At 46.0% G+C, this 12,402-nt stretch overlaps 2 protein-coding genes across 4 annotated transcripts; one reads left to right on the forward strand and one right to left on the reverse strand.

The window, feature by feature from the left end:
• Positions 1–298: 298 nt before the first annotated feature.
• Positions 299–3,292, forward strand: LOC108937327 (E3 ubiquitin-protein ligase rnf146-like). The gene is made up of 2 exons (XM_018757169.2): positions 299–593; positions 1,643–3,292. Coding segments are annotated over exons 1-2 (1,098 nt in total). The 5' UTR covers positions 299–591; the 3' UTR covers positions 2,739–3,292.
• Positions 3,293–3,790: 498 nt separating this feature from the next.
• On the reverse strand, positions 3,791–6,634 carry echdc1 (enoyl CoA hydratase domain containing 1). Of its 3 annotated transcripts, none has more exons than XM_018757171.2 (6): positions 6,558–6,634; positions 5,929–6,157; positions 5,686–5,828; positions 5,465–5,517; positions 5,158–5,238; positions 3,791–4,244 (listed from the first exon to the last, which is right to left on the reverse strand). In XM_018757171.2, exons 2-6 carry the CDS (start codon positions 6,149–6,151, stop codon positions 3,845–3,847), a joined length of 900 nt encoding a protein of 299 aa, XP_018612687.2. In that variant the 5' UTR covers positions 6,152–6,157; positions 6,558–6,634; the 3' UTR covers positions 3,791–3,844. The 3 variants fall into 3 exon arrangements, with proteins under 3 accessions (XP_018612687.2, XP_018612686.2, XP_029110165.1); XM_018757170.2 differs by having other exon boundaries at positions 6,279–6,583; XM_029254332.1 differs by having other exon boundaries at positions 6,497–6,568.
• Between the last annotated feature and the right edge of the window lie 5,768 nt (positions 6,635–12,402).

Genomic DNA, 12,402 nt, shown 5'->3' on the forward strand with positions numbered 1-12,402 from the left:
ATGAAATAAACAGCTAGTAGTAGTGCTGTACTGCCACTAGGATGAAAACTGGCTGCAGTATCAAAACTGGGACAAAAGATAGGAGAGTACACTGAGTGCTGGAATGATTATTATAATATACAAGTGCAGCTACATAACTTGACATTTTCTCATTCATTTTCTTTTCCTGCGACAACGAGGCGGCGCTATCGCCCGCCATTCAAAACATTGAATTTTGCAAGAAGAGATCGACGTACGTACGTACGTACGTAGAACGCACAGGCGTAGCTTCTCTTTGCGGCGCGTGCCCACCGGAAACGCGGGTGCGGTGACGCAGCGGTGACGCACCCGCTTCCATCTTCGGGGTTTTGTTGAGCGAAGTGCGTGAAGTGGTGCGTCGCTGAGTAATTATTGCGGTTTGTACGCGCGATAACAGTGGTTTACCGCTTTCGGTCGTGCCGGAGACGTACTTGACGAGAGTGTGTGGCTTTCGACACAGCCGGGAGGAAAGCAACGCCTCAGCGCGTTCGGGTGGACGGAGCAGCGCGGCTGCGCGGAACCGCGCGCGCGTCCGGCTGGGTGACTGGACCGTGGACACACAGGTTTCCAAAAATGTCAGTCCCCGCTGTTTGTTTCTGTGTCTGTCTGTCTATGTATGTATGTATGTATGTATGTATGTATGTATGTATGTATTTTGTCGTTCGTTCGTTCGTTCATAGACGGTATCAACGCGCGGCTGTTATGGCGCCCCCCTCTGGATTGCCGCTGCGGGCAGTTAGCAACGATGCTAATGCGTCTCCTCTGCTGTGTTACACACTACGCCGCTCGTGCCGTTCACAACCCCCCCACCCGCCGTTCCTCTTTCTGAAGAAATTTGAATCTAACGACGTTTCCGGCAAAATAAGTCATATAGCGTTTACGACGACCTGGTCGTAAGTCGAATCTCACTTATATTGTTTATAAAAACCACGATATATGAACAATTAACATGCATGAATGCTACGTTGTACAGTACTAGCGTAGGGTTTTGTTACACTTTTCACAGCTTTCATGTATTTTTCATGTTAAAATACTAAAATAGAGTAAATACAAATATAGTAACTACAATATTTTCTATAGTAGCAACAATATTTTCATGTACTATTTTCCACTTTTGTTTTTAAATCTGTGTTCTTTATTTCTCTGTTTCATTTCTAAATCTGACTTTTTGTGTCAGCACCATCACTTTTTTTTTTTTTTTTGGACTTAGCAATGTCAATAAAAGGGAATCAAAACAAAGATCCAAACAACAGCAGAAATGGTGGCTAGCCAGGTGTTATTGTACAGCAGCTGGAGCATCTTCACTGGATATTGGGACCAAACATAGGGACTAGAAAATAATATGAAGTTGGTGGGAATGGCCATCGTAACTCCAGGTTGCTGTAAGTCGCACATGTCGTAAATCAGAGACTGTTGCTTTGAATCAAAGTGTCAGCAGATGGAATGTGTAGATCACCTGGTACCTCACTTACTGGAATAAAGAGGAGATTGGGTGAAACTGCTCCTCAGGGCTTACACCCCCTGCCATAAAAGTACACACAGTCACACTCTTACAAAACAAGTTGATTCTTAGAGGTGGGTGGGTGTGTCAACAGGCCTCTGCTCTCTCTCTGACTTTCGGCAGGATGGCTGGCTGCAGCGAAGTAGACCACTCCGTGAACTCCCTCGCGTCAGGCCGAAAGGGAGGCGGCGACGTGCGCTTGAGCCCAAGCGGTCCCACCCCTGTCGTACCTGAGTGCGCCATCTGTCTGCAGACGTGTGTGCATGCCGTGCAACTACCCTGCACACATGTCTTTTGCTTCTTGTGCGTGAAGGGTGCTTCCTGGCAGAGTAAGCGTTGTGCACTCTGCAGGCGTGAGGTGCCAGATGATTTCCTGGAGCGGCCCACGCTACTGTCTCCAGAGGAGCTAAAGATGGCAGGGCGAGACCAAGGAGAGTACGCGTGGTACTACGAGGGCCGCAATGGCTGGTGGCAGTATGATGAGCGCACTAGCCGTGAGCTTGAGGACGCCTTCTCCAAGGGCAAGAAGAGTACAGAGATGCTGATCGCGGGCTTCCTCTATGTAGCTGACCTGGAGAACATGGTGCAGTACAGGCGCAACGAACACGGGCGGAGGCGCAAAATGAAACGGGATGTGGTGGGTATCCCCAAGAAGGGTGTGGCTGGGCTGCGGCTAGACACTGAGACAGCATCGCAGGTGCGTGAAAGCTCCGCTGATGGGGCGGATACCCCAGGCCTTCAGGGGTCAGGCGTGGGCCCAAGGCCCGCTCAAGTAAGACCTCCTACCTCGCTCGGAGCTCAGTCCATCAATCCCTCTGCTTCCCGGGCTGATGCGAGCACCTCCTTGGAAAGCTCTTTCTCCCAGCTACATATTGGTCACTCTGAGGCCCGTGACCAGGTCAGATATGGAGAGGGTGAGGAAGAGGCAGGTGAAGGCCTGAACTCTCCATCGAGACTCTCTTCAACGCCAAACACCTCTGTGAATGAATCTGCATCAGAAAGCGATAGCGAAGAGGAGGAGGAGCGAGAGAACGAAGAAGGTCAGCAGGAAGGAGCTTGGAGCAGCAGGCAGAGACTGAGGTTTATGGTTAATCTTGACCACATGCACTTGAGGGAAAACCAGACAGAGAGGTCACCTCCAGGTGGCGCTCCCACCACCAGCAGCAGCAGTGCAAGCTCCAGAAGACCAGATGGCCAGTGCTCAGTGACAGAAGTGTGAACTTGCTAACCATGGAGCGCCAGCATGTGACTGGTCATCACCCGCATCCAGCTTTCTTAAGGACACTCTGCAGTATTTCACAGTAATGGAGAAGCTCAATCAGATGACAAAAGTTCGTCACGCGAAGGAGAAGCCTCCTATTGAAATTACCCTGTTTTGCCTTTGAGTTCTGCTGCTTATCCTAAGCTAACAGTGCTGAACTTGCAAGCTGTTTGTCCACAGGAGGCAGTCACTATATCTCAAGCTGGTTCTCTTACCTCTCGGAAACCCTAATAAATATGATACAGTGTTGTTTCATGAGCACAACATGGTCTTTGGGTGGTACATTCACATTCATCTCTTGGCTGGTTTCATGATGTGAAGAAGGGTCCCAACAGCATATGTTGCAACAAGCAGCAGTTTTGGCTTCAGAAGCTGGTTTAAATAGTTTTGTTTCAATCTGTCTTGCGAGAAGAAATGACTGCAGAGGACATGGTGAAGAACTGATGCATATCCAGAATAGCTCATCTTAATTGAGCCATGGATGTAAGTGAAATACTTTTAATTTCTCTTGACATTCATCACATCCATATGCGTCTTTCATGTTACAAGAAGTGCTTGTGTAATTTTGCTTCGTTGTAGTATTTTAACGAATTTGTAAATTTAAAAATAAAGTGCGTATGTTTGTCACTTCCCCGTTCCTTTTTAGCTCTATGACCACAGAGTGGTAGAAAGCTCCTTGTTTACTGCAACAAAGCATCGTTTTTACACCGTCTCTGAAATAGTATAGTTAATGGATAATTTGGCCCACATTGTTTTGTGACTGCGGGTTTACTTCATCGTGGACCGAGTAAGCCTCACCATATTTGTGTGGTCCTGTTTTGATCAAAAATAGAACTTCGCTCATACCTTAGGGACACTAAAACATTAGGCAGTGTGTTAAAAGTACATGAATGTATTTTCTCCTAAAATATGCAACCCATCGCATGTAAACAAACTCCACAGAGCCAGGAGTGAAAAGCTGCCTGTTTTTGCAGTGGAACGCAAGCCGAAAAAGTTCAGAGGATGTGGTGTTGATGACACAGAAAAACAATATTAAAACTTCACAGTTGTGTGTTATTGCAGTTTTATTTATGCTTGGACTTGCGGGCAAGGGCTTCGAGGTTAGTGGGCGCACCCCACACAGTTCCAAAAATGTCTCTCTCTGCCACAAGCGCATCACTAAGTGGAAGTTCTCTTCCAGACAGCACCACTTTCTTCACAGCACGGACCACAGGGGCAGGACCTCCGGCGAAGCTGCTGAGCCACCGTTCAGTCTGGACCAGTGTCCCCCCCTCGGGGGACACAACCCCATCTGATAGTCCGATCTGCTCTGCATAGCTGGAATTCACTTTCTGTGCAGCGCTCAGCAACTTCAGGGCATTCTGGCTGCCCACGATGCGCACAAGTCTTGCCGCACCTCCCCAGCCGGGAACAAGACCCATGTGCTTGTGCACAAACTGGATTTCGCTGCCCGGGGTCATCAGCCTGTTGACAGTTGCACCACGTTAGTGTCTGGATGTGCATAGTTACTTACCTGACACTTTTCTCAAAAACCTTTTACACTGTTATGGTACGCTACTGGGACAGAAGGCAGCCAGTAGTCTAGTGGTTAGAGCTGCTGCCTTTGGACCCAAAGCCAGCAGGTTCAAGTCTCACCTCTAGTTATAGTACCCTTGAGCAAGGTACTTACCCTAAAATTGCTCCAGTAACATTACCTAGCTGCATAGATGGATAAATAATTAAAAGTCACTTTAGAGAAAAACATCAGGTAAATGTATTTAGGACTTAATACCTTCAAAAGAGCTACAGCAGGTGGTTTCAGGGAAGACTGGGTCCTTTGAGCCAAGTGTGGGAAGGTCTAACCACTATGCCACATGCTGTTGTGCCTTCCTTCCACACAACCCTTGCTGCTGCTTAAACATTTCAAAACAACAGAGGGTTGGTGGGAGGGCCCCAGTGGCGCAGCAGACTTGGCCTGTGCCCGCTCTGCAGTGGGTCTGGGGTTCGAGTCCCACAGCCCTGTATGCGTGCAGGTTGGGGAGACAGTGATTTTGCAGGTTTCCGCTGTCAGGTCCTTGATCGAGGTACTCAGCTGTATAAATGAGTAACTCACCCTTAAGCAAGGACAGCCATTAGCATAGTGGTTAGAGTTGCTGCCTTCGGACCCGAAGGTCGCAGGTTCAGTCCCAACCTCTGGCTATAGTATCCCTGAGCAAGATACTTACCCGCAATTGCTCCAGTATAGTTACACAGCTGTATAAATGGGTAAACAATTGTAACTTTAACAGTGGACACTTTGGAGAAAAGCATCAGCTAAGTTAATAAATGTGAAGTAGCTGAACAGTAAGTCATTTTGGAGAGAAGTATCAGGTAAATAAACATGCAATAATAAACTTACCTGAAATCACAGGCAGTGGTGAGCTCTGCCCCGCCCCCTAAAGCCCTTCCCTCCACAAGAGCAACAGAGATGAGGGGCAACCTATAACATTCATTCAGTACACATTAGCACACCTATCCAGGGGTTCATCAACAGTGTTGTGCATGACTCAAGTATCAGTAATTAGAGGTAGTGCTCCCACCAACCTCATTACTGGTCCTAACAGTTCCTCAATCACACTCATCCATTATCAATCAAGGGAAGCATGTAAACATGCATGAAGAGAAGAGGTGCCGCAGTACAAGCAGAACGGGTAAGAGACTCGTACCTGAGCAGCCTGGTCAGCGTGTCCTGCATGAACTTGCACATCTTTACTCCATCCTGGAAAAGCAAGGCGGCAAATGGGTCTCGTACACAGGCCGTGAAAACGTGGGCATGAATCGGGCGCCATGTTGCCTTGAGGAGAACAATGACCGAGTCCGTTTGCTTCAGCCACGTTTTGCGCATGCAGGTACAGCGGGAACCTTCTCCACACCTTCGGGGACTTACCTCGGGGTTCGAGATGGCTCTGACTGCATTGAGGTCCGATCCGGAGCAGAAGGTCCCGGCAGCGCCTCTGACAACGAGGCCTTTGCCCTCCCTCCACCCTTCTAGCTGGGTCACCTGCTCCTGCAGCTGCAGCATCATGGTACCTGAAGGGCAGAGCAAAGCGTGTTGAGAGTGACGGCGCTCTGGGAACGAACGAGACGAGACGCGTGAAGGAACAGGTGCTGGTGAGGAGAGTCGGCGCACCTGAGAAAGCATTCATGCGCTCCGGGTTACTGATGGTCAGAACCGCAATTCCGCACTCCTTCTTGACCAGGTCGACGGAACCACCCGGAAAGGCCAGCAGTTTCTTCTCGATTTCTTCAGATCCGGCGGCACCGCTACAGACAGCCTTGGCGCGCGGCCAGAGCCCTCCCAGTGCATTGTGGGAGAGCAGGGAACGGCGAGGACCCACACAGCGCAAAGCCATTGTCGGCTAGTAATCATGGGAACGAAACAGAGAGTGAAGGAGAACAAACTGTTAAACGCAACAAAGAAACAGCCAGGAGCTGCTTTTTTTGGTGGAGCGGAAACGCAGTCAACTAATGGTTTCATACTTTACTGTCCAATTCGGTTCGACGTTGTCACGGGTTGTGGTGCTCCGATTCACACATGATGATAATCATAATAATCAATCATTCGTTTCTTTAATAAACAAAACGAGTAGAACTCCTGTAGCGCTGGTTTCACTCCTTATTGTTATTACTATTATTTATTCCATGCCCAGAGAAACCCCACAGCACGTTAAATGCAATAAGAGTACAACGTCGCACACCTCAGGCCCCAAGTTCCAGCTCTAGAACGAATTCAACATTTGCCCACAACCGCCTACTAACCTTGAATGCGCGTTAACGACCAAAGAGGTGTCACACCGACATTCTTCCCCCCGGAAACACAAGCCCGTGTCTCGCGGTATCCAAAACGAGAGGAGACAGATAGCGCTGTTCTGTAAGTCCACAATCGGGAAAAAATCTGCATGAGACAGAAAATATAGATCATCGATTAAGTTTTCTTACTTAAAAAAATCACCTTTTACATTCTTACAAATTACTCGATAATTTACATTTGTCTGTATTTTTGCACGAGACTACCAAAGTGAGTGATGCTTTATCGGCCACCAGGGGTCAGTGTTGGTCCATAAGAAAAAACCGGTGACTGCAAATCGCTCTAAGCGGCCTCTAGGATAGGCTTCGGGCCACCAGGATCCTGCCTCACGTTCACTTAAAAATAGATTTGCTTGTTTTTTATGTTGCGTTTTTAGTGCTCATATTTATGGCAAATTGCATAAGAGCTGGATCCCATACACATTTCTTCTTCACTTTAAAATAATTTAAAGATACTTAAGATGTTTTTCAAATGTACTATATACAATTATCATTATCACATTTATTTAGCAGATGTTTTCCTCCAAGTCACTTATAATGAACTCTATGTAGTGTTATCAGCCCACACACCTTATTCACCAGGGTGACTTACACTGCAGAGGGCACGGTGGCACAGGGGGCTTGGCCTGTACCTCCTCTCTGGTGGGTCTGGGGTTCGAGTCCTGCTTGAGGTACCTTACAATGGATTGGTGTCCTGTCTTGGGTGTGTCCCCTCCGGCCCCATGCCCTGTGTTGCTGGGTTAGGCTCCGATTTGCCGCAACCCTGCTTGGGAGAAGCTGTGTGCGTGACTTACACTACTTACAATGGATCACTCATCCATACATCAGTGGAACACATTCTCTTGATCACTCACACACTATGGTGGAACCTGAAAAGCATGTCTTTGGGCTGTAGGAGGAAACCCACGCAGACACAGGGAGAACATGCAAACTCCACACAGACTGAGTGGGGATTGAACCCATGTCCTCTCACACCACCCAGGCACTGTGAGACAGCAGCGCTACTTGCTGTGCCAACCATTGCCATGACGATCATCATCGTTGTTACAGTAAGGAGGCACTTCTCATCTGGGAATTACTGTAATCACTTGAAACACTCATAGCCCCCCTTCTGCTGAGTTATTCCTAAAGTGTCATTTTCACCTCATTATTAGTACAGATGATAAAATAGCTATAACTGATAACCTTCACAAAGGCCCACTAACTTTATATGAGCTATAAATGTTTTAAAAAAATAACTGACATATATAACAGGTCCCTGTTGGGGAGGCTCTCTGACAAACTGCAGATGCGGAAAATTAAATTGGGGGGGGGGGGCTGCAGCGTGTGTGTAAACAGAGGCGTCTTGTGCTGTGTTTCTGTCCTTATTCAATAAAGAGCAGTGGTTACATATTCCACACACACCCCTCATGTATACAGAAGAGTAGAGCTGGAGTGTAACTCGTAGATGCTCACTTATTGTTTACTTTGTAATTTCTTGTCCTACTTTGAGCTGCTTTCCTCACAGTGATAGTTTTATCCTATCCTACCAATAACTGTGTGTGGTAAATATCATATTACTGATAATATGGACAATGTCAATATACTGTATAATATGTATTACACATTTATATATATGAATGTTTATAAGTTTATGAAGACATATTACAATATATTTCACTTTGTCCTGTGGTATCTGGCACCAAGACGTTAGCAGCAGATCCTTTAAGTCCTGTAAGTTGCGAGGTAGGCCCTCCATGTATCGGACTTGTTTTTCCAGCACATCCTACAGATGCTTGATCGGATCGAGATATGAGGAATTTGGAGGCCAAGTCAACACGTTGAGCTCTTTGTCATGTTCCTCAAACCATTCCTGAACAATTTTTGCAGTGTGGCAGGGCCACTACCATCGGGGAATACCATTGCCATAAAGGGGTGTGTGTGGTCTGCAACAATCTTTAGGTAGGCGGTACGTGTCAAAGTAGCAAACACATGAATGCCAGGACCCAAGGTTTCCCAGAAGAACATTTCCCAGAGCAGCACGCTGCCTCCGCTGGATCGCTTACTTCCCGTAGTGTATCCTGCTGCCATTTCTTCCCCAGGTTAACGACGCACCTGGCCATCCGCGTGACCTTAAAAGGAAAGAAAAAAAAGTGATTCATCAGACCGGGCCACCTTTTTCCATTGCTCCATGGTCCAGTTCTGAAGCTCACGTGCCCATTGTAGGCGCTTTCGGAGGTGGACGGGGGTCAGCATGGGCACTCTGACCAGTCTGCGGCTACGCAGCAAGCTGTGTGTTCTGACACCTTTCTATCATGGCAGTCAGCATTAAGGTTTTCAGCAATTTGTGCCACAGTAGCTGTTCTGTGGGGTCAGACCGGGTGGGCTAGCCTTCGCTCCCCGCAGACATCGGCGAGCCTTGGGTGCCCATGACCCTGTTGCCGGTTCCACCGGTTGTCCTTCATTGGACCACTTTTGGTAGGTACTAATCACTGCATACTGGGAACACCCCAAAAGACCTGCCGTTTTGGAGATCCTCTTACCCACTCATCTAGCCTTCACAATTTGGCCCTTGTCAGAGTTGCTGAGATCTTTACGTTTGCCCATTTTTCCTGCTTCCAACACATCAAATTCAAGAACTGACAGTTCACTTGCTGTCTAATCTATCCCACCCCTTGACAGGTGCCATTGTACCAAGCTAATCAGTTATTCACTTTACCTGTCAGTGGTTTTAATGTTGTAGCTAATTGGTATATATCAATATCACTTAGACACACAAATATTACAATATATAGTTCTGCATAATTCAATATTTCTATACGTATAAACGTTACTATGCAGTACCATATTTCATAAACATTTGTATAAATACATAAATATATATTAAATTCTTGAAATTACATATTTAGCTAATGATTTTCTCCAAAGCGAGTTACAATTTCGGTCTCTTACAATTATTTACCTGTTCATACAGCTAAATAAATTCATAGTACCACACGTGACCCAAAACCATAAGGAGAAGAGTTTTAGAAGTCTGGATTCATAAACCCTCTTTACCAATACAACTGCACCTCAAGTCAACCCCTTCCTGTCATCAACAGGTCTTACCCCCTTCTCAGCCTCACAATACCCTTTGCAGTTGCACAACTAATTAACATTTCCTACAATTTCCATTACTTACAGCTATTTATAGTGAATTTCTGTTCCTGCTCCAATGGAGAGCCCTTCAGTAGCAAAGGTAGCTACTATAATAAACAGCCCTACATGGTGCTACGAGTGTAATGTACCTGTAGGTATACATTTGATGACGAGTCAAGAATTGTATATGAAGTGTGATGCACTTTTTATATTGTTCTGAAAGATGTATTTCTGCAAAATTAATAAATGTTCACAGCGACATCGATTTTCAACCTACAGAAGAATCAATGCTCTTTTAAATAAAAATGAAGAGGCTCTAAGCACCACGAGGGTATTGAGTCACACCGGTGTCTTTTCCTCCTTCCGTGCTCGGCTCCATTCTTGGGCGGCTCAGCCAGTAAAAGTACGTCGCGCAGGCAATCCCTGTGAATCGGGTTCGATACCAGGGCCACGCCACGCGCCGACCAAATGATGGGCTCAGAGATGCAAGGATTCTCAGCGGGGGAAGTTGGCACTTTCCAGTCAGCGCTTATGCTCAGGGAGAGCCGCGTTCCTGTTCCATGCTCGCCGCCCCCGCAGACTTACCTCACCACTTAGCAGGGAAACCCTGAGCCGGAGAGCACTTGACCCCTGATGCAGCTCAAGGGCACAGCAGAACAAGAGTGACAGCACAGCTCCACCTTTGAGTATAATCAAGGTTGGGGGGGGGGGGGATTTACACTGCTAGCAGACACTGTAACATGTACCACACTGACTAGTAAATACCTACCATACAGTAATAAGAAAATATAAGCAGTTGCGCAACTAATGAGGTTCTTAGCATTATCTTACTGTTATTAACAAGGAAGTCTCAGAGGAAAAAATGAAAAGCTATTTAAATCCAACAATGCAGAACATAAAAATGTGCTATGGCATCATCTTAAACCCAATTTACGTACAACACACTACATTAAATATCTTTCATATTAACACTTTCATGTTCAAATTTCTTGAGAAGGGACAAAAGAAGTAACAAACACCTTGATCAAGGGTACTACGGCAGTGAGATTTGAGCCCAATACCTTCAGGTAACAAGACAGCAGCCCTACACACTAGACCAGCATCTCCTCCACCAAAACATGATTTTCATGGAGCACCTGTAGAGGGTTATCAGTCATATATAGGATATTACAATGCAGACAGATGGGCTGCAGCAGATGGTATAGTAGTTAGAGCTGAACACAAGTTCAAATTCCACCATCTGCTGTAGTGTTCTTGATAAATGTACTTCCTGAATCTAAAAAATTATCCAAATTGGCAATATCTTCAAAAAAATAATACCCCAGATACTACACGAGTCAAGCCGCTTCACCATTGGCTTTTTTTTTTTAGGAACAATGCTGCTACTGCGACAACCAACAGTTGACCTGTTTGGCAAAGCTGATATTGAGCTGTGTTTAACTCTCAAATTTCACTGCTTGAAGAGCCAGTATCCAGGAATGGAAAAGATATTGCAGGGAATTCTCCATATGACCAAACTTGATGTCAAAGAGACACTGGCAATCAGGCCTGTACACTCAGCTATAACCATTCTTTGAAAAAGGATTAATTCAAAAAGATGTTATTCCTTACTCCTGCTCAGTTTATGTCTCTTTCTCAGGAGACAGGCCACATGTCTACACACACGTGTTTATTTCTGCAGTCTAATGGTTGAGGTCAAGCTACGGATTTCCGGCTGATAATGGCATCCATTTGATATCCCAGGTGGGCTAATGGACCATGAGAGTCGGCCCTAAGTGATGCTCTGCCATAAATCGATAGCCTCCGGACGCTCGCAACAGGAAACTGATCTGTTCTGCATGACAGTGTCTCTGAAAACCAGGGTGTGGAGCCCACTCATCTGGCACAAGGTGGGTAGGACACAACATTATCATGGTCTGAGACAAGCATGCCAAAGAAGGGCTAAGAAACAGGAAGCAGTTCCTTGTTCCAGGCCCTGCTTAACAGGCACATTCAGGCCTTTATCAGTGAATTATAATTCATAGTGTGCAAGACTGAAGTCAAAGTCAGTTATGTAACTTACCCCTACACTACATCTACACATCAATATAACAGAATGCTGGTTGTGACCACTTTCCTCCATAGATTCCTCACTGAGCTTGTCTATACAGCACAAGAATTTTCTTGCCATCATCCAGAGAACCTTAAGCAGCTCATAAGAGTCACCAGTTCATCTGGAATGCAAAGACACCTGGGTTGTTCAGTCTGTGAGCAAGGGAGGAAAGAATTTCTATGTTTATGATCATAGTGCCAAATAGATCAACTAAAACATACTCTTATATATGCACAGAAACAAGAAGAGCTCACAAGCAAAATTTTAACTGCAAGATTAAGATGTCTCTCTTCAATAGTGTATTTCTTTTTATCTAGAGCAGTAACTGTTCATGTAAAAGAGACAAGGTTTCAACTCCCCCTTATCCGTGTTGTTCATGAACCGGTTCAAATGAAAACAACATCGTGACTAGAGATACCTTACCCAGTATGAGGACTTGTGGGTCAGCCCATGAAAAGGATAATACATTTACAAAAAAAAAAAGCTAAAAATATTTGGCTTTAAGGTTGTGCATGTTGGACCTGTTTCACATTGCCTAGGCTCCAGTTGAGAAATGAGTTCAAATTCAGGTGTCAGGAGTTTGCATGT

This window comes from Scleropages formosus, chromosome 8 (assembly GCF_900964775.1).
Source record: "Scleropages formosus chromosome 8, fSclFor1.1, whole genome shotgun sequence".
Lineage (NCBI taxonomy): Eukaryota > Metazoa > Chordata > Actinopteri > Osteoglossiformes > Osteoglossidae > Scleropages > Scleropages formosus.

Coding starts and splice junctions, on each gene's coding strand:
- echdc1 (XM_018757171.2), bottom strand. CDS start 6,151: ATGGCTTTGCGCTGTGTGGGTCCTCGCCGTTCCCTGCTCTCCCACAAT. Junction 5,829..5,928: donor GCGCATGAATGCTTTCTCAG/GTGCGCCGACTC, acceptor TCTGCCCTTCAG/GTACCATGATGCTGCAGCTG. Junction 4,245..5,157: donor ACCACTGCCTGTGATTTCAG/GTAAGTTTATTA, acceptor AACTGTCAACAG/GCTGATGACCCCGGGCAGCG.